Source organism: Ursus maritimus, unplaced genomic scaffold, assembly GCF_017311325.1.
Source record: "Ursus maritimus isolate PB19 unplaced genomic scaffold, ASM1731132v1 scaffold_11, whole genome shotgun sequence".
Taxonomy (NCBI): domain Eukaryota; kingdom Metazoa; phylum Chordata; class Mammalia; order Carnivora; family Ursidae; genus Ursus; species Ursus maritimus.
Window position 1 is genome coordinate 4017183 of NW_024423453.1, and position 21093 is coordinate 4038275.

General features: G+C 41.2%; 1 protein-coding gene across 6 annotated transcripts in view; it reads right to left on the bottom strand.

Annotated features, from left to right (window-relative positions):
* LEF1 (lymphoid enhancer binding factor 1) overlaps positions 1-21093 on the bottom strand; it is a 116576-nt gene extending 95483 nt beyond the window's left edge. For 2 of the 6 annotated variants that reach the window (XM_008689410.2, XM_008689412.2), the window contains exons 1-3: positions 19739-21093; positions 17332-17398; positions 15753-15886 (exon numbers count right to left, since the gene is read on the bottom strand). In XM_008689410.2, the coding sequence (XP_008687632.1) occupies positions 15753-15886; positions 17332-17398; positions 19739-19948 (411 nt within the window). In that variant the 5' untranslated portion in view covers positions 19949-21093. Of the gene's footprint in view, positions 1-15752; positions 15887-17331; positions 17399-18555; positions 18640-19738 lie in introns of those variants that run through there. The other 4 variants (XM_008689408.2, XM_008689409.2, XM_040626219.1 and 1 more) reach the window with 3 other exon arrangements.

Sequence of the window (21093 nt, forward strand, 5' to 3'; positions counted from 1 at the left end):
ACCGCTCTACTAAGCCTAGCAGCACCCCTCCGGGAGACAGGGTCTGTCCTACTCATGCAGATCCCACTCACTGTGTTAAGCTGTAGGTGTCTGTGCAAGTTCACGTTTAAACTGTAAGCTCCCTGAGGGTGCTGACCGTCTTCATGGACGTCTACCCACAACACGGCTCAGCACAATGACTTTCAAAATAAGTAAACCTTCAATGAATACTCATAGGATGAATGATAAATCATTCCTGAAATAAAAGTTCTCTGGTGTCTGTCTTCATTCTACCAGGATGCTTGCTTAACCCTAAATTTTAGGGTTAGTTCAGAGACAACTGAGACAGGTACAAGAACAGATATCTTCTTCTGAATACTGAGAGGAGATAAAATGTCCCTTTTTGGTTATTGTACCTTCCTGCCAGGGACAAAAGAGTTTTAATAGCATCTCCTTTCCTGAAATAAAATACAAGAAATGAGCCAAGCTAATGCTGGAAAGCATTTTCTTTAATGAAATAGCTAGTTGTTCATACAATAATCAGCAGGTAGATCTTAACTGTGTTGTTATGAAGAAACAGAAAAATACTCATAATTTTGGTGAATTACTTTGAACCATTATTATTTCAAGAGTAGTTGATCAAAATAATTAACATGCTTTGTATATAAAAAGCTCCCGTAAGTCCATCAGGATATGAACAAGCAATTCACATAAACATGTAAACCACATAAATATATAGACATGTAAACATAAACATGTAAATATATATTTATCTATAATCTATTTAATTAGATTTCTATTTAAATCTATATAACCAGGGAAAACCTAACCTTAGAAATCTACTTAAATCTAGATAACCTATAAAAAGTAGATTATAGGTCATGTGTAATTTTTTTTAAGATTTTATTTATTTATTTGAAAGAGAGTGAAAGAGAGAGAGCGAGCAGGGGTGAGGGGCAGAAGGAGAAGCAGACTCCCCACTGAGCAGGGAGCCTGATGCGGGACTCTGGGATCATGACCTGAGCTGAAGGCAGACACTTAACCGACTGAGCCACCCAGGCGCCCGCTTATGTGTATTTTTTTTTTTTAAAGATTTTATTTATTTATTTGACACAGAGAGAGACAGCCAGCGAGAGAGGGAACACAGGCAGGGGGAGTGGGAGAGGAAGAAGCAGGCTTCCAGCAAAGGAGCCTGATGTGGGGCTCGATCCCAGCACCCTGGGATCACGCCCTGAGCCAAAGGCAGGTGCTTAACATCTGAGCCACCCAGGCGCCCCCGCTTATGTGTATTTTTAATAGGGTTTCATTTTAGCATTAAAACAAAAACAAAATACTTTAACATCCTTAACTGAGGATATAATAAAAAAATTGAAATATTCTTATAACTGGATAGCATCCAAACCTAACAACCTATGATACAAACCTATATTTATTCACATGAAAAGATGAGCATATGATTACAATAAAAAAATAATCTTATGAGCCCATTTATAAAAATGTTTGTATTCGAAGTATAAATGCAGAAAGAAATGTGAATATATGTATGTGTACATATATATAAACGAACCATTGTATCTGAATGATGGAAATACAGATAGTTTTACTTTTTTCTATTCTTTAATGAATTCCCACAATTTTTAAAGAAAAAAATATTACTTTTTTAAAAACAACCAAAAAATAAAAGACATTTTTTTTGAGAGAAAAGATTACTCCTAATAAGTATCTCCATAATAAGAAAAGTTTCCTCACTTTTTAAAGGAAACCCACTGTTGCAACTTCTCAGGAACGATCACCATTCCAGTTAATTCTAAACTAATTTCTCTTACTTAACCTAACATCATGATATCACAAAATCACCACTAACAGCTCCTAAAAATGAAGCTCATACCACATTTTAATTGCTTATTGTGCAAAGAACACTTTGGCAGTAGATTTTTGCCTGTAAATGCTCAGTTCTTATGCAATAAAGAGGCAACATCATTTATCAAAGAGATTCCAAGAGTCACAAAACCCTTGGCCAACCAGCTACTGATTAATCTGTTTAGTCCCTCAGACTTGGGGACACTGGGCCCCAGAAGTGAGCAATAGGGATTCCCATAAAAATGAGACATTTATCAAAATGAGTCTGATACACCCAAAGAACAAATATTTCCCAGGAATTTTCAAGAACACATTAAAGCAATCACATGGTTATGTGTTGAATGAACCAGAAGACAATTTATTCTGAGAACCTGTTATTTAAGCCACCACTAAAGTTGAACCGTTTCCACTGTTTAATAAGACACACATATAACAGACATTTTAATCCTCAAAGTAGTTTACTGACATTGACTACGGATTCTTCTCAATACCTTTCCAAGGGAGGAACTAATTTATGAATTGGGTCCCGGCTCCTGAATCAGGGATACCTGGCTTTGAATCCAAGTTCTACCACTTACTAAAACTTTGTGACTACAGCAATCAAATAACTTCTCTGTGCCCCAGTTTCTTTACTGGAAACACGGAAAGACTAGTAATAGTCACTTCAAGGATTTAATAAGAAAAATGCATGTAAATGCATTCATTAGATATCACATACATACTAGTATATTAATACTACTACTATCCTCACCTCTGGGCAAAATGCAGTTCTATGTCTCATAATCATACAGAGGCTTCTGGTCAAAATCCAGGCAGCTTCAGAGTAAATGAAATGATTTTGTGAGGCACTGCTGATTTAAATAAATCATGGACCTAGGGGGGCCTGGGTGGCACAGCGGGTGGGTTAAGCGTCCAACTCTTGGTTTTGGCTCAGGTCATGATCTCAGGGTCCTGGCATCGAGCCCCACATCAGGCTCAGCACTCAGCATGGAGTCTGCCTGAGATTCTCTCTCCTTCTCCCTCTGCCCCTCTCACTAGTACAAGCTTTCTCTCTGTCAAATAAATAAATCCTTTAAAAAAAAATCAATCAATCACGGACCAAAATGATGGCCATAATATAAAATCTTTGGTTCCAGATATTGGTTAATTTTTGTTTTCTTAGCATGAAAGAGAAACACAGGATAATCCTTAAGCCAAACTCATGAATGTCTGTCCTGAAACTTGCTGCTCTTTCTAAATTCATTATTTCCACTAATGCTGTCCCCTCATCATCAAGCTAGAACTTTTGCCATCTTTTATACATATCCCCTCCTGGGGCATCTAACTGGTTTTCCTCTGAATTCCATATTCTCCATTAGCACAGCAGCTAAATATACCGTTAAAGAAATTTATAATTTCATATACGATCTCATTGTATATTCACAAAACCTTTATAAGAATCAGCTACATCTTACTGGTGAGAAGCTGACTGATTGCACGGTCCCCTGGCATCTTCTGTGTGCCAGTGGTAGTGATGATAATAAGACCCTGGAGGTGCAGAAGGCACCCAGCAGTAGGAGTCAAGACCTGGGCCCCAATTATGGTACCACTACTTACTAGGTGTGTGATCGGAGCAAATGTCCTACATTATTTGACCTCCCACTTCTTGATCTGTTTTACAGTGGTCCTTAGTCCTGTCTACAGCCTCTATGGCTCAGTTTCTCAATCCTCTTTATGCCCCAGTCTCATCTGTAAAATTGGGATATTAGGAATATTATCAGGTTTTTCTGAGGATGAGCAAATACATACAAACTACTTAGAACAGTTTCTATGTAGGATATACTCAAAACTGATAGCTAATGTCTAGTCTATAGACTCCATGTTGAAAGCTCAGAGAATTTCTAAGCGCAGTTCCAGCTCTGTGATCTGTATGACCTTATTTTTTTTAAGAGTCTCCATTTAAATATGGAATGACATCTGATATTATTGCCCTGTGTTGGTGGAAATTAAAATTTTCTGAATTTATTCCACAAACATCTGGGAAGTAACCTGCCCTATGCCAGGTAGTGTAACAGGTTCTGGGCAACAGAGACGAATAAAACATGTGCCCTACCCTGAAGGAACTAACAACTAGAGAGAAATACAGACACAGAGACAACCATTATAAGACATGGTAACAGTTATGAAAGTCCTGTGGGAACCCTCAGGAGACAGCACTTAGTTTTATCTGGTGGTAGAATCAGGAGGGGCTTCACAAAGGAGGTACCATTTAGCCTGGACCTTTCAGGATGAACAAGATCGTGCCGGCAGGGAAGAGGGAGCACGGCATTTCAGGGAGACCAAGATAAGAAACTGAAGATGGGAGATTTGGGAAAGGGTTTGGGTGCAGGTCTGGAAATGCAGCTGAATGGTAAGCTGCAGGGTAGGGCAGTGAGGAGACAAACCTTGCAAGGTAGATGGTTCCATACTGTGGAAAGCTTTGAAAATAATGCTAAAGAATGTGGGTTTTATTCCATAGCCAATGGAGCAGGGCACTCGAGGAGGAAACCTGAGCTGACTAGAAGGGAACTGAGTGCCAGTGGTCTCTACGGAGGATAGGGCTAGACAGGGCTGAGCGGAGAGAATGTGAGCTCTGGGGCTGAAGTGCCCAGAGTGCTCTACCGCTTTCTTGGTTAGACACCTGTGCAAGTCACAGAGGTATTCTGAATCCTAGTTAAATTATTAAGCATCTACTGGGTCAGGATTCTTCCAAACCTTACTTTAGGTAAGAATCAATAAAGCAGCATGTGAAAAGTGTATAAGCACAACCCGCCTGTGGCTTCTGGTTCAGGACATCTGAGGGGCCCAGGTTATCTGTCTTTTTAACAAGAACACTAGTAAATCCGATGAAGTCAGCCCCTGTTCTAGGAACACTTGCACTAACACAGAGTACTGTGTATTTCTGCAAATAGAACAGGTGGCCATCTATGTTATAGGTGAACAAACGAAGGTCCAGAAAGAATAAGTAACTGGCTGAAGAGCACACAGAGAGTCAGTTACAGACCACTGGGATCTGGATCTTCGCACTCCCCCAGCAGCACTCTGCTGCGACTCCCATCAGGTGTGTGTCTGTATTTTACCATTACTGTCTCTGGCCCACAGTCTGAGCAGTCCATCAAGGATTATGACTAAGGGGACAGCCACTCTGTCCTTCTGCCCTCCTCCCTAGCTTGGCCAATAAAGTACAACTTCTGGTCTCTGGGCAGCTGCGGTAGCCTTTTCCTCTCCCCTCCCCTCATTCCTCTTCACAAGGGAGAGCTACTCATCTCTGGTGATTTGGAGAAGAAAATGAACAAGGACAGACTGACTCTTTGTTCTCTCTTTGGGGGCCAGCTTGTCCAAGCATGGATTTGTTCTCACCTCCAGTTCTCCAGGACGTAAGTTCCCTACCTCTGCTGGGGAAGCCTGTGGCTTGCTGATGGGTTCATTTTGGGGAAGTCAAAGAAGTCCAAATTCATGTCATGGTTCAAGCCACATTCTCCAATCCAGCCTCATTAATAAATAAACTGATACTCTGCTCTCCATCTGTCTGACTTCTTCTCTAGCGCTGGACTGATTCTTGACTGGAGAGGCATGAAAATTATCAGTCTTAAAACACCAACCATAACCAAACTTGAACGTTTGTCAAGTACATACTTTTAAATACTGATTTTAAATATATGTGTTTTTTTTAAAGGTTAAATTGCAATGTTGGGTTAATCCCAACTTAAAAATACGGTGTATTCACTGCCTTTGACTCTGCAAATTCTACTTCTAACAATTTATTCCAAGGAAATAGAAACTGTGCGGAGATTTAGTTATAAAATATGCATTTCATCACAACGTTGCCTAAGACAGGGAAAAATGTCTTCAACAAAAGACTGATTACATAAGTTAGACAATCATTAAAAATGATGTTACAAAAGTGTGAAAGAGATATCCACTGTATCTTGGTGGGAAAAAAATCAAGTTATGTAATGGTGTATCGTGTTCCCATTGCTATGAATGTATAAAATATATACTTATGTATATTTCTGTATGTGCATAGAAAGAGGCCTAAAAGGCTACATAGCTAGTTTTAGGAGTGATCATCTCTGACAGTTATTCCTCTTGCTTATCTGAGGTTTCTAATTTCTCTAGTGACCATGTATTACTTTTTTAAATAAAAGTATTCTTTTTATTTTCACAAAAAATAGTTAAGCATTACTGAGATTTCTAACAAAATCATCAAAATAATGACTACTTTTCTGTTTTACATTTTAATCAATATTATGATTCATTTAGTGTTTTATGTTCTGAATGGCAAATGTGGTTATTTTTAATGAAAATAAACACATCTTTATATATTAAGGAAGGGCACTAACTCTACAGCTTATTAAACTAAGGCAGGTTACTGCTGGCCCTGGGGATGGCCTCTTATCTCTAACATGGGGACTATAAAACTCACCCACAGTTTTCAGTTAGGATTAAATTAAGGAACAGTATCTAGCTCGAAGTAGTAGTTTCTTAAAAAAAAAAAAAAAAGGTAGTTGTTTTCCCTTTCAAAAAAACAAAATCTTGAGTTTTAATGCATACACACAAATGAGCAAAAACCAATTCAAGCTATGTTTGGGAGACTTAATTCTTTTCCCAACCCTGCCAGCTAGCTAACTGGCTAGCTCAATTTGCAGTAAACAGTAAACAATTTTTTACTTCAGTACTTTTGGGTTTATTCAAGACTTTTAAAAAAATCTAAGTGTTGGAGTCAAAGACAAAGTCTAACACACTTGAGATAAGACCACAGTACCTTTTTCTGGATCCAAGTCGTCTGAACCAGTGCACCAAGATGATACGTGCTCATAATTATTATGAGATATATACATACTTTTAAAATGGAAGAACTCTTTGCCAAGAAAGCTGACTCCATATTGAAATATATTTAACATTCACTGGGTTTTATTGAGAGAAAAAGTGAAGTCTTGAAAGGATGGAAGCTGGAATTTTCCACAACGCTAGAAAACCACTGATTTCTCCTTGCTGCTGGGCCAACATACCCCTTGGACCTGATCCTTGTAGGTGCCAGAAAAGCTGGAAAGATTAAAGTTAGAAGAAAATTCAAAGGGGGCAAAAATAACTTGCCTGTCATCCTCTACGTTCACATGGCTCTTGGAGCTCCTGTCTATATAATTTTTGCAGCGGAGAGAAGAGGCTCGGCTCCTAAAGGATTAAGGAGAAAAGTCTCCTAACCAAAAAAATATTCTTACCTCCAGCCAAGGAGTTAAGAGTCATCTGGCAATTTCATATCAAGTATTAGAAGGACATGAGAATTTTCGCGAATATGAGATTTAGAAATCTGTTCCTTCACACATCTCATTCCCTATGGTGCTAAGGAGAAAAATCAGGTCTCTCCTAAGATGATTGGAAAGAGAAAAAGGAGCTCGAGAGAAGAAAGCCACCTCTGTAAAGGACGTAATGACAATCCCCAAACTAATTTGTGAAAGTACTTTCTAAAGGTGAACGTAAGGCCTTCACACAGCGTCCAAATTCCAGGTCAGCATGATGGCACAGTAAAACCCAAAACCTTCTTCCCTTTCTCAGTAGTTCCCTGGGTACAGCCAAACACCCCTTGTGGCTACACAATTCCCACCAGGTGGGGGCTGCGCACTGGCTCACACCATCCGACACTTGTGCTTTGCTCCCTAAGCTAGAAAACGGAATACTTTTACGGGCTTCGTGCCATCTGAATTTCACATCCACCACGTAAAGTATGCAAGTGAGATATTAATAGGCTATCTTATAAATGAGGAAACAAAGGCTGATGGAATTTAAATACCTCCCCACAGCTTTGAGGAAGAATGATGGACTTAGGGACTAGCCCCCAGGTCTCTGACATCTCACTCAGTACTGCTGTTCTCCACAGGCTCCCCATCACAGGGGACTGCCTACTCCACCTACCCAGGACTCAAACATGCTCTCAACACTGTGGAAGGACACAATTTATAGTACACATTGGCCTAGAAAAGTCAGCACTGATATTGCCACATCTACTTAGAAAGAACACAAAGAATTTTTTAATATCTGAAAATATCTCATGTTACTAAAAAAAAAAATGTCCTTTCTATCTGGAAAAGAATAAAAATAAACTGAAAAGCATTAACCATATGATACTAAAACATAATAGAAAGTGGTTTTCTTTTTATTACTATTATATTTGCATCGCAAGCACCCTTTGGAAGAAAGTGTTTCTATCACCTCCTTTTCTTCAGTCAGGTTTCTAGGACTAAGAAAGAAAGTACTTCTTATAACCAGTCCTCGTATGAGGGTCCAGTCCCATTCTTTTTTCATTATTGCAGCGAGCTCCTGGCTGACTGTTTTTACCTGTTATTTGGAAACGTAACAGTCTGTAAGGAGCAACTTTGACTTTCTCATTAAAGACTCTAGTCTAATGTTCTCTCTTTTCACTGATGCAACAAATCAGAGAAAAAGTAAAATAATAAAATATTAAAGATTATTTAGCAGACACTGTCAGATTTTGCTTTTCACATAGCATTTGGTTTGATAAAGAGAGATCACTTGGAAATACCCAAAAAACATACATGAAAAATTTCTAGTACATTTTTTACTCAGCAAATCTACTGAAGTGTCTGTTCTGTGCTAGGTTGAATGGAACTGTCTCAAAATTCATCAATAACCCCTGATCAATTGACCAGATGATCAACTATCATCAACAGTTGATAGGTTTTACTGTAAAATTTTTCAGGATTGAAAAAAAAAAGGACTTATAAAAATATCTTAGTTGTCAGCATTAAAAAATTTGTTTTGGCGGGCACCTGGGTGGCTCAGTCGGTTAAGCATCTGACTCTTGTTCTCAGCTCAGGTCTTGATCTCAGAGTCTTGAGTTCAAGCCCTGCATAGCGTGGAGCCCACTTAAAAAAATTTTTTTTTGTTTTGTTTTGGTAACTGTTTCATTCAAAAGTTGACAATAATAAAGGAAAATTAAAGCTACACCAGAGCCACTCTTCTTTTTATATTACAGAGACTTCCCTTTATCTAACCCTCATACAACCTTTCTCTATGTAAAGAAGCAATAGGCCTCTTTCTTAAAGTGAACATAACATCAACAATGAATTACTGTGATGAAGATCAAAACTTGATTCTGAAAAACTATCAAGTTGCACACGGAATTACTTGTGGGCATAACTAGAAACGATGGTCAGCAATCAAACTTTTTTAGAGTCTACTTGCCCCTAGTTAGCTACAAAAATAAAAGACATTTCTAGGCTCTCTGTGATGCAACATCTCTTCCAGTCATATTTCTCCTACAGATGGGAAAAATGGACAGGTAAGCAAAATTCTTGTTTGCTCTGTAATGCCCTTGCAATGTTCCCCACGCAAATCCTCAGTGAGCTTTATGACTGATCTATATACAGCAAGCAGCTAATTTCAGCAGGTTTACAATCTAGCTGGAGTGGGTATTGTGTGTAAATGTGTCATTTCACAGAGACTTTAAAATCCCCTGAACATCCTGTTAAATACTCGGCTAGATTGTCTACATTATCGGATCTCTGGAATTAGCAATCCCTATTTCCTATTCATCTCTACTCAACTCCCCACTCTCCCCTTCAGTGTATTTTAATACCTCTACTTGTCTATCCCTACATCCCACTCAACCTTTGTGGTTGGTCTCTAGGTCATTTTCTGGCTTTGCATCTCCAAATTTGATAAAGATTGAATCATCTATGTGCCTAAAATGACTTAAGGGCTTGTAGCAAAGTCTACAGGTCTTATACTGTGACTTCATAAGGTCATAATTAATATTGAAAAAGTAATCATGATTGAGGTGCCTGGGTGGCTCCGTCGCTAAGTGTCTGCCTTTGGCTCAGGTCTTGATCCCAGGGTCCTGGGATGGAGCCCCGCCCGCTTCAGGCTCCCCGCTTAGCGGGAAGCCTGCCTCTCCCTTTCTTATTCCCCCTGCTTGTGTTCCCTCTCTGTCAAATAAATAAATAAAATCTTTTTTTAAAAAATTAAGAAAAAAAGAAAAAGAAAAAGTAATCATGATCTCAAATATATTTTTTAAATTATTTAAACAAAGTCCAATGGCTGCCTTTTCCAAATGAGTAAGGACATGTCAGGACGGTACAAAGCAGTACAAGTTTCTTGATTACTACAGTATTAGCTTTCTATAGACTCTCTTGGTTTGGCATAATCACTTAAGTAATCATTTTATTTTATTTAAGTAGCCGGGGGCTTGAACTCACGACTCTGAGATCAAGACCTGAGCTAAGATCAAAAGTAGGTTGCTTAATCGACTAAGCCACCCAGGTGCCCCTTAAGTAATAATTTTAAAGATACACAAGTTTTAAATGAATTTCTTCTTTTTAAAAATCTTGACTCCCATAACAGCAGCACCTATATAATGCTGAGCTCTACTTTTGCCTGGTAATAAAACATGCGGTTTTCTGCTAACCTATGGAGGAGTGCTGGCTTATTTTCTCTTTAAATTCTCAGTCTATCTTGAAATCAAAGGGAAACCAGTTTTATAAAATTCCAATCATGTCTATAATACATAAATGAGGAACAAAGGAGTCAGACAGGAACCGAATGATCTGACTGACTACAGAAATGTCAGTCACATTAACCAAAAATGGTTCTGCTTAAAGAACTAACAAGATTAGTTAAAAACAGATACAACAACAAAACAAGACTCAAAAGCTGGAAATTTTTCTCAATTGATATTACGAAAGAATACATGTGAGGCTACAAGATCAAGTCCAGATGAACCCATTTGTGAGGTCCTATCTCTGTCCTGTTAAATCACAGGAGTCTTTGACCACAACAGAAACTGGATCAAAATACTGGGGTTGATGAGAGCAAGTACCAGACCTGTATGGGAGCAGGGGGAGGGTACTTCAAAGAGTAAGATTTTCTGCAGATCGGCTCAATGGTCTTGTTTTTGTGAAACTGGGTTATGCTCATGTTTTTATGAACGAACAAGAAATTTCTAGAGTCATTTCAGGGGCGCCTGGGTGGCACAGCGGTTAAGCGTCTGCCTTTGGCTCAGGGCGTGATCCCGGCATTATGGGATCGAGCCCCACATCAGGCTCTTCCGCTATGAGCCTGCTTCTTCCTCTCCCACTCCCCCTGCTTGTGTTCCCTCTCTTGCTGGCTGTCTCTATCTCTGTCAAATAAATAAATAAATAAAATCTTTAAAAAAAAAAAAAAAGAAATTTCTAGAGTCATTTCAAAAAGAACATAGCTGAATAAGGATCATACTTTGGCCGCACAAGTCATGCAAGGTCAGTGTTAGCTCCTGAAAGGTCCTATGTAGGTAGTATGGCTCCCCGGGACACGTGAGTAAGCAAACCGTTTGGTCATGAGATACCTGAGATATATGAAGTTGGGGGAGAAGGGGTGGCAACAGCTTCCAATTATTCTGACTGAGATCCTTCCCAACTTTATAGCAGCACAATTAAAAATGAATCAAACAGAGAGTTTGAGGGCCCTGAGGAATTTCCCCACACCTTCTCCTGATATCCACATTCAAATTTGAGATGAAACGTACCTTCTAAAATTTAGGTTCTCCCACACTTGGGGTAAAGAGGAAATTTTAATATACTTAGCTTCAGGAAGTATGCAACTTAGACTAGAAAATTTAAAATAATTTATCACTAAGTCAAATTAAGTACCTTCTTGTAGAAAGGTGAACACACTCCATCTTAAAAATCTTGCTCAAAATATAAGCCATAGTCTCCCTCTATTCTTGAATTATTATTTCTGTATTTTCAAAGCTATGCAGCGGTGTGATGGTCACTGGTATAGAAATAAGCTTACTGATAAGCGCAAGCATACTTAGTTCCTAATGCGAGATGTGACAATGGCAAATATCAAATTTAAGCTGTCTGTAAGCGAATACAAACACGGGGGTAGATTAAGACGAAGTTATAATAGGTATAATTCTGTTCATCAGAAATCAAAATGATGATCCCTTAAGGTAAAAACCATACAGTAGAAATGAGATGCTCAAAATAATGAAAAAAGATCCCTTGAAACATCTAAATAGCAATGTCTACTAAAAATAAGGAAAAAAGGGAAGATGAAATACAAGCGTCTTCCTTTCCCACCTAAAAAGCCATCCTGAGAAAGAGCACAAAGCAGCAAACACGATGAAGTCAGCAGCACCATGCTGACCAGGTGTCACTGCGGTCGCCGTGACCCAGCTGCAACGTTTGCTGTAGCTTCCTGCACCAAGTCTGCTGCTTTGCCCTCCCCGAGCATCTGAAGAGAAATGAGAGGTTTCTGTTCAGAGGTGTTAAAAACTTGGGTTGCCTAAAGGACAGATGTAAGTTTGACACCCAAGATTAACGACCACAGCGTATTAGGCCAGTGGGCACTTTCACTATGTTGAAGCCAGACAAACTCACGGCTCACGCGGTATTCAGGCACCCAAGTGCCAGGACCCAATGGTGGTAACAAACTATTTTTTTCTTTTAATACTTTACCATTGGCCGACAGGGACTGCCACAAATAAGATTCACAGAAAGAAAGGCTTGGGAGGATGCTTTTAATAAACTCTCTAGGGTCCTTGCTCTGAAATATTTAACAAGCTTCGGCATCTTCTTACTCCAACTCAAGCCAAGCTTCACTGTGCTTTAGGAACCGACACCAAATGTGTTATTATTACAGGAGCTTTCTTGTTAGGCCTGATTTATCTGAGCTAAGAATTCTTATTTAAAATTCTGTGAGACACTCATTCATAAGATTTCCGGCATAAACACACCTCTAAGAATTCCAGTTCTGAAGGATGTAATTAGCCAATTAAAATTTCCCTTCAGAAGGAAAAAAGCTGGATTGGCAAAGGTGGTTCGGTTCTCTTGAGTAGATAACAGGTAATAGGTAAGAGCTGTGCAAGCACACGTCAGGGTTTGTTTTAAAGCAGAGCAAAACCATGTAGAATTGTTAAAATGAGCTACCAAAAGAAACATTTCCGTGCATGCCGACTGGCCCGAGCTGCAGGTTGCTGAATTTATATGCAGTTATGTGCAAACGGAAGATTCTCTGTGAGGAAGGGGAGGTCAGGGCCCTCCCCCACCCCCAGGTGTTTTTCTAGTTCTAACACCTGCGGGCAACAGATGCAGTAAACAAGCAGTTGTCTGTAATGCAAATTCAAGTAACAAGGCTTCCTCGGGGCTGCTCCCACCTTAAGCTCAAACACAAATGGTCACCCTGCTCCTGACACCTTAGCCGAAAACTTATCACTGGGGATGTCAGTTACACAAACACTAAGTCCTGCTAAGGACAGAGTTAAAGAGCAAGAAGGCACAAGCATGGTTAGGGGTGAAAAGAGAGGCTGCCTTCCGGTTAAAGTGTTTTGGATCTCAGACACATTAAAGACAGCTGTTGGGTATTAAAAACCAAAGACTGAAACTTACTTCAGTCGGACCCTTAAAAAGAAAAATGGACATAGCCTTGTAGTTAAAAACTGAAAAGCTTCTGTAATTGTGCAAACTGCAAAATATCGCAAGAAATATGTCTAAAATAAATACATCCTAAAATGTAACAGAATAAACCAAAGCAGCAGATAACAGGGTAAGGTAACTGTTTCCTGACCACACCCCTTTCCTCCACTCTACACCCACTAACATTTATTCCGTGGCCACAAATCTTTCCTAAACAATGAGTGACTGTTCAATGCACTGACCTCAAAATTTTAATATATGTACTAACAATAAATACCTTCTATTCTATCAAAATTTCAAAATGATTAGTATGGGGGGAGTGGCTGGAGAGACAGAAATGCTGATTTAAAGAAGAGATGCTTAATTTTCAAGATGCTTAGGGATAATATATGAATACCAGCAGATTTTTATTACATTGACTTAATAAATTATTGTTTTGAAAGGAGAAGTGGCTGAACTAAGGAATAAATCCCACAAATACTTATTAAGCATTAACTGTGTTTACAGCTGAAAAGTGTTTAAGATCGTTTTAGGGGTTATTTTCTATTGTTACCAAGTCAGAGACTATAATTTAGATTTGTTAGAAAGATTATTTGTTGTTCTCAAAAGGCTTTCAACAGAAATCTTCAATTATTCCTTATCTAAAACAGATTCTCCTCCTCACCATTAAAAAAAACCCCAACAAAACAGCCCAACTATAAAAGAAGTATCTGAGATGTTTGCATATTTAGTTCAAAAAATATAAAAATTACAAATTTTAAAACTCAGAAGCATTTATTTGGGAGTAGTCCCTAAATATTAAACTGTATTTGCTTTGATTAGTTAATCACTTTTTAGGCAGGAGATTCCTATGTACCACACGGACATCTCTATCATTAAATATCTGAAAAGCTTTTTAAAATAAAATGTGAAAAGGCTATTCTCTATAACAACCATCATAAGACCTCCAAGATCACCATTTTAACTGCTACATGAAAATCAGAAATATCTCATTCCCTACTTGAAAGTTCAAATATCTTTTTGAAATTTATGGAAAAATACTTACAGGAACTTCTAAATCACAGTGCCCACATAAAGTGGTTATATTTCCTAAACCTATCATTCTAACAACTGAAGACTACAAATAATCACACAAATACTCTTCTTCATAATCAATTCCTCTCTGCTACTTTGGTGAATCTGTTAGATTCAGATTCTGTTCACTGAGGTATTAACGACAGTATTTTCCCCAGGTGTCCATGACTGATTTTTTTTTCCCCCACTTAGTGGAAGCACTGGGCTAACACGTCAAAGACCATAGGTTCCATCTTCACAACCCTGGATTTGTCTCCCTAAAGGGTCAGTCAGACTGAAACCCTAATTCCCAAGACCCTGCATACATACATGTTCTTCATTGGGGGTGAGGTGGTAGAGGGAGAAAAAGGCTGAAATAGGGGAATAACTGATGGATTGGGGAAAATCCATCACTGCCGCAGTAGGGACGACTGTCAGGGAGAACTCCATCAGCAGCACATTTCACATTCACATACCACGTAAGTTACCTTTTAGACGTTTTCTTACTATATAAATGACATTTCCATTTCCCAACAAAAGAGAAATATCATCAAATAATATATCTGAAATTTTTCACAGTGCTAAACATTTGAATGATGGCGTTATGTTGCCACTGCATTTTTAGAACTTCAAAAGTTAACTGAGCCATGAGATAAAAAGAACAATTTTCATTAGGGCTATCTTGAAGTGATATTTCCTCAACAATTGACAATAAAGTAAAAATAACTCATCCCCAACACCCCCCAACTGATTTTTTAAAAAAGATTTATTTATTTGAGAGAGAGAGCCAGAGAGAGAAAGCAGGGCAGAGGGAGAGGGAGAGTCCCAAGCAGATTCTGGACGAAGCACAGAGCCTGACGAAGGGCTCCATCTCATGACCCTGAGGTGAACCAACAGTCAGTCCCTTAACTGACTGAGCTACCCAGGCACTCCCACCCCACGAGCAACTGATTTTTAAAAAACATCAGGTAATACAATAAAACAAGACCCGGTCTTAAAAGCTGAAGTAACATTCTAAATGTTACCCAAATTAGGTAAAGTAGTTCTGATTCTAGATAGCTTGTGGGCAGTGAAAGCTATACAATACTTAGTTAACAAAAATTAAATCAATTTTTTCCTCTCATCAGCATAAACAGCACAATACTCATAAAATCATGAATTTGTTGATTTAACTTTACTTGATTTCATAACTGATGATCTGTTATTTATTAATTTTAACCAATAAGCCAAAAGCTAAATTCCAAGAGTAAGACATCAAAGGTAGCACCCTTTTAAGGCAGCCATTCCTCACAGCAGGTCTTATTTAGTAATGACTGGTTACATATAATGAAAATATTTCCGATGTGTTCTAAAAAACAACTGTTTTGCTACAACAGAAATTAACTTGCACTTCTGAAAATAATTTGCCAACATCAGCGTGTTACTCACTGTTCTTGGGATGGGTGGAGAAAGAGATCCATTTGACATGTATGGGTCATTATTCATATTTGGCATCATTATGTACCCGGAATAACTCGAGTAGGAGGGTCCCTTATTGTAGAGGCCTCCATCTGGATGCTTTCCTGGGAGAACCCAAATAACAAGCAATGATGCACTGAGTGCCTTTTTATATCACTGCATTTTCCATCTGAAAATCTAAGTTCTATGACAAATCAGACCTTACATAAAAGATTTGTTTACAAAATACTGTAACTGAATTATTATGCTCTATTTTGGATTGACAGTATTTATTCTCTTAAATGGCTTAGCAGTGAAACAGATGTTTCAAAAACATGTGGTTCAATTTACTTCCACTACTGAGTGGTGTTTTTACAAAAATAAGTGTTATTCATCTAACTTAATTTGTTCAAAACTAACAAACCGGACCAAGAAATACAGACACATGAAAGAACACACACAAACCTAATGTTATATTATAAACATATTAGGCCATCTAGCTATACACACACTCATAAATATTTACACACCTGAAGTTATGCTCCACCTTATCAGCAAACTCAAAAATTCTACCTGTGCTTCTAGATTTCTGGAAAATTTCTAGATTTTACCGAGGGAAAGAGTTGTATCTAGTATATATGGGCAACTACCACATTTATGAAGAATTAACGGCAGGAGACTTAATTTTACATACTACCCCATTCCGCCAAAGAAATGTGCGTGTTTAATATACACCTTTCTTCTCTTTAACCTGTATAACTACTTCGTAGCTCAGAAGGAAGTCTGATATTATAGTCCTTTTCCCTTCTCCTCCTGGCTGACATATTGTAGGTATGTATGAATACTTCATTCTGGTCAAGCCAATTGTGAGTAAAGGAGAGCAGAAATGCAGAGGATTCGACAAGAAAACCCTACAGATTATTTGATTATTTTAAAGTCACAGGGAGTTCTACTTAAATCTACACAATATATGCAATTTTTAAAGTTTTGAGCAAGAATTAGAAATGGGGAGAAAGTCTATCATTTTCCATCTGTAAAGTTCCTAATTTTAAGAATAAAGTTTTATATTTTTACAAATTAGATTCTGATTTACTGAGTCATACTTAGTCTGTGCACTCACTGCCTGCCTTCTCACTGCAGTCAGAAACAGGAACTTTACAAATGAAAATCCATTTGAAACTATTCTTGTTGGAAAATAAACTGGTGTAGACTGTCACTCTGTAACAATGCAGAGAAAAATACTAAAGGTCTAAGCCAGTTAGAACTTGGGCTAAAATAAGGCAACGAGGAAAACTTATTATAGACATTTCCTCTTCCACATAGAATCTGGAAGCCAACTAAAATCCAAAGGCCCCTAACACATTCAAAGACAGTTTTTAAATTATGTAAATATACAAGAGAAATAGGCAGTAAGTTTCCTGAGTTTTCTTTCCCATCTTGTTAAAGTAGTTGACACGGTCTTATCACATCTGATCCCCGTTTCTTGGACTCAAAAATCACAAATATACCTATATTCATAAACTGTACATATGAAGTGATAAACTTGGGAGAAATAGAATTAATGTCTTACCGTCATCAGGGTGTTCTCTGGCCTTGTCGTGGTAGGACTCCTGGGAGGTTTGTGCTTGTCTGGCCACCTAACAGCAAGAATCCCCATCCCCGAAAGAAAGAAAATCAACTTTGAGTTTGTGATTAAGTGTATGTCCACTGGTAATTCAAAGGACGAGGACTGGGTGCAACGCAGTCTACCTATTTTATTAATCTAAGAGGGGTAGGCTAGGGTTGAGAACCTGGAAATCTTTTGCTTTTTCTTTTCAACATGTACTTTTGAGGGATTCTTACGTACCCAGGACTAGACAGCATAAATAACAACAAAAACAATAACAGTATAGTAAATTTGGGAAATATCCACACGCTGTTCTGACTGCTGACCGCTACAATGCAGCAAGGCTACTTGGATACCTAATATGATAGGAGTTTGATTTAATGGGGTTTATCATTTTGATAGCTCCTTTAAACCACTGTTCATGGTCAACCAGCGATGATTAGAGTCGGGCAGAAATATCCCTTTGTAACTGTAAGGACATTTTCAATAAAAAACTACATTTTTTAAATTTAGGGGTCTTAAGGAACTGTCCCAAGCCAGTCCCAGCAGGAGCCCCCTCCTTATAACCTACCATGGCTGGCTGGGCCCAAGCTGACAAAAAAAAAAGTGAACTATTCTGTGGTTAAAGGGAGGAAAATTTGAGAGTTGGGTTATAAACATCTAAAAGGTAGCCAAGCTAATATCAGTTCTGGTAACCACCATCCACCCAGACTCAACCACGTGCAAATCAGTGGTATTACCCATTCACTATCTTCCCTGGTCTGCCCCATGCCCACTTACCACCTCGGCAAAGATTAACAGAGCCCTAATCCCTAGCTTCTATGCTTCAAGCTGCAGGACCCTTCTTCCCTGAGCAAAAACGGAAAATGTGAAGTGGGTGGCAAATTTATTTACGGAATAACGAAGGACAAGCGAAATGAGCAGAAAGAAAAAGAGGCTGCTCTACAAATGTAAGAGTTTGGCCTCTAAGTGTTTGGATGTTATTTGGTTCCTTGGACATATGTCCCCCAGGTAACCTCCTCCCCCCAATACATATTCACAAACCTTTTAAGTGGGTTTGGGTGAACCCTAGCCCCCCCACCCCGGTCCCCTTCAAATTGGCACGTTGGGATGAAAGATTCCAGGATAACAAACACCCGTGCGTTCTCCTTAGAACCCAGGCCCCCAGCCTTCCAAATGTGTACTCACCCCTGCCATTGGTATAAAGAAGGTAACTCTGAAGTGTTCTTAAACATGTTGTTTAAAACCCAAAATGTCCCCGCCCCCAAAACCACACGCTTTCTTTTTGGGGGCAGAAGGATGCCATTTAAGGGAAAAGGGTATACCCTCTAAGTTTCTTTGGAGGGAAAAAGCGTTGGTGAAATCATTTGAGTGTCAGGACTTTTCTACCGGATTTCCTCCAAAGCGTTTCCCAGTTGTTAAAGGAGGGTGGCCAGTGGAGTGTCGGGTATCAGGGTCCATCCGCCCACCTCCCCCCCTTTCTGAAACTCTCCACCGCCTGAAATAGCCCTTCCGCGCGGTCCTGCAGGCAGCTTTCTCTCGCCGGCACGCACGTGTCTCTATTTACTCTACTTGGGTTACCTGCGCTATCGCCCGCAGCCGGCCAGGAGATCAGATAAAGCGCTTTCCACCCTCCCCTGAGTGGGTGCCCTGGCTTCCGCCACACCTCGACTCTGACCCTCCTTTCTTCTACAAAGATTTAAGGCCTGATCCCAGCCCAAACTTACCCCAAATATAAGCGCTTTTTTACTTTAAGCGGCCGGGGTTGGAGAAAACTAGCGTTGCCGGCGGGACCCGGAGGGCACCCCCCTCCCTCGAGGGGGGGTGGCTCGGCGCCCGCCCAGCCTGTCCCCAGCCCACGCCCGCCTCCCCTTCCTCTCAGCCAGCCGCCCTGCTGCTCTCTACCTAAGCCTTTGGTGGTTTAACGCACTTTTGCAGAGACATCTACCGAGAGAGAGAGCGGGTGCACTTTGTTTTCCGTTCCACGGAAGAACTTCTCAGTGTTGTTCAAACATCCTGGCTTTAATGCGTCGCGCCCTCTCAACCCCACTAAAAAGTCCGCAGGCGAAACGTTATGGGTTAAGGGCAGCTTCTACTCACAAACCAACAATTTAGTCATCGAACCTCAGAACTGATCCACTTGGAATAACCTTCCCTGCACACTCCACCTCCCACCGACACCAACACACAAACACACACACGCAGGCACACACTCAGGAAGAATGTTGACCGGGGGCCCATCCAACTCCCCAAGCAACCGAGGGACCTGCTCCGGACCCGTCAGTCGAGGCTCCCCGGCGCCTTCCCTCCTTCTCTGCTCTTCCCCGGGACCCGCCACGCCTCTCCGACCTCCGGGCAGCGGCCCGCTCACCTCGTGTCCGTTGCTGGCCGGGATGATTTCAGACTCGTTAACCAATGAAGACTTGATGTCGGCTAAGTCGCCTTCCTCTTCAGGGTGACTGATTTCTGCGAAGATTTTCTCCTTCTGAGGATCGCCCTCATCTTTGAAGGGGATCATCTCGTCGGTGGCGCAGAGTTCCGGGTCTCCCCCGCCGCCGCCGGCCCCGGAGAGTTGGGGCATCCCGACCACTGTATAGTCTCCGCTCCGCTGGAGGAGCACCCGAGGCGACAGCAGGAAAGACAGGGGGTCAACGATAGAGGGAGGAGGAAAAGGAGAACTGGAAGGATGCGTGAGGGAGAAGAGCAGGCGGAAACCGGGCTGGCGGCCCGCGGCCCGAGCTGCTGCGGCGGTGCCCGTGCCCAGGCAGCCGCCCGCGCCTTCCCTCTCCGCGAAGACCGGCGCCGGCGTCCGCCCTCGAGGCCGAAGGGCACGGGGCTGCTAAGGCCGCCGCAGCCGGCGCCTCTGGGGGCGTCTGAGCTGCGTGGCGCGTGCTAGGCTAGGCTGCCCCGGCGGCCACCCCACGCCTCCAGCGTCTCCAGGGTCTGCGCGCGGAGGACGCCGGTTCCGGAGGAGGCACGACTCTCCCAAGTGCAGAGGAGGGTCCGTCGGCGCGTCTCTACGCAAACCTCTCCACCCTAGCTTCCCCGATGGCCGATTTGGGAGTTTGTTTTCCGAGAAAGGAGGCAAGCTGGGCAAAAGGGCTCCGTTTGCCCCAGCAGAGAAGGTGCAAGGAGAATCAGAAAATAACGAAATGTCCACTTCCTGGAGGGTAAAAAAAAAAAAATTAAAGAGCCACCCGGGTTGAGATGTCCGTTTTAGAGCTTCTTATTTCCTTCCCTTTCGCTTCAGTTTTCCTTCTCCAGGCGCGTTTAATCTGCTGGAGGAGGAGAAGGTGGGGGAGGAGGAGGAGGGAAGAGAAAGAGAAGTTTGCCAAGAATAAAGTTTGTGCCGGCGAGCGCTGGGAGTCGGCAGTGGAGGGTACGGCGGGGTCTCGGGGAGTCACAGCAGGGGCCTCGGACCCAAATGCTTCTGCGGGGAGCTCTAGCCGACACACACACAGCCCGACCCCTCTTTGTTCCCGGCTCGAGTTTCTCAGCCTGGCGCTCTTGCTCGCCGCTCTCCACGCCTCCGCCGAGCCGTTCTGTCAAAGCAAAGAGCTGCACCCTTCGGGTTCGCCTGGCCGAGGGGAGGGGGTGGTGCCCCGAGCTTGGCCGCGTTCGAGGCTCCGGGCGCGCCCCGGCTCCTCGGACCTTGAATGCTCAGCCCAGGTCCCTCCTCCGCACCCTGCCCCGCAGGTGAGCGGCTGCGCCTCCCCACCGCTTCTC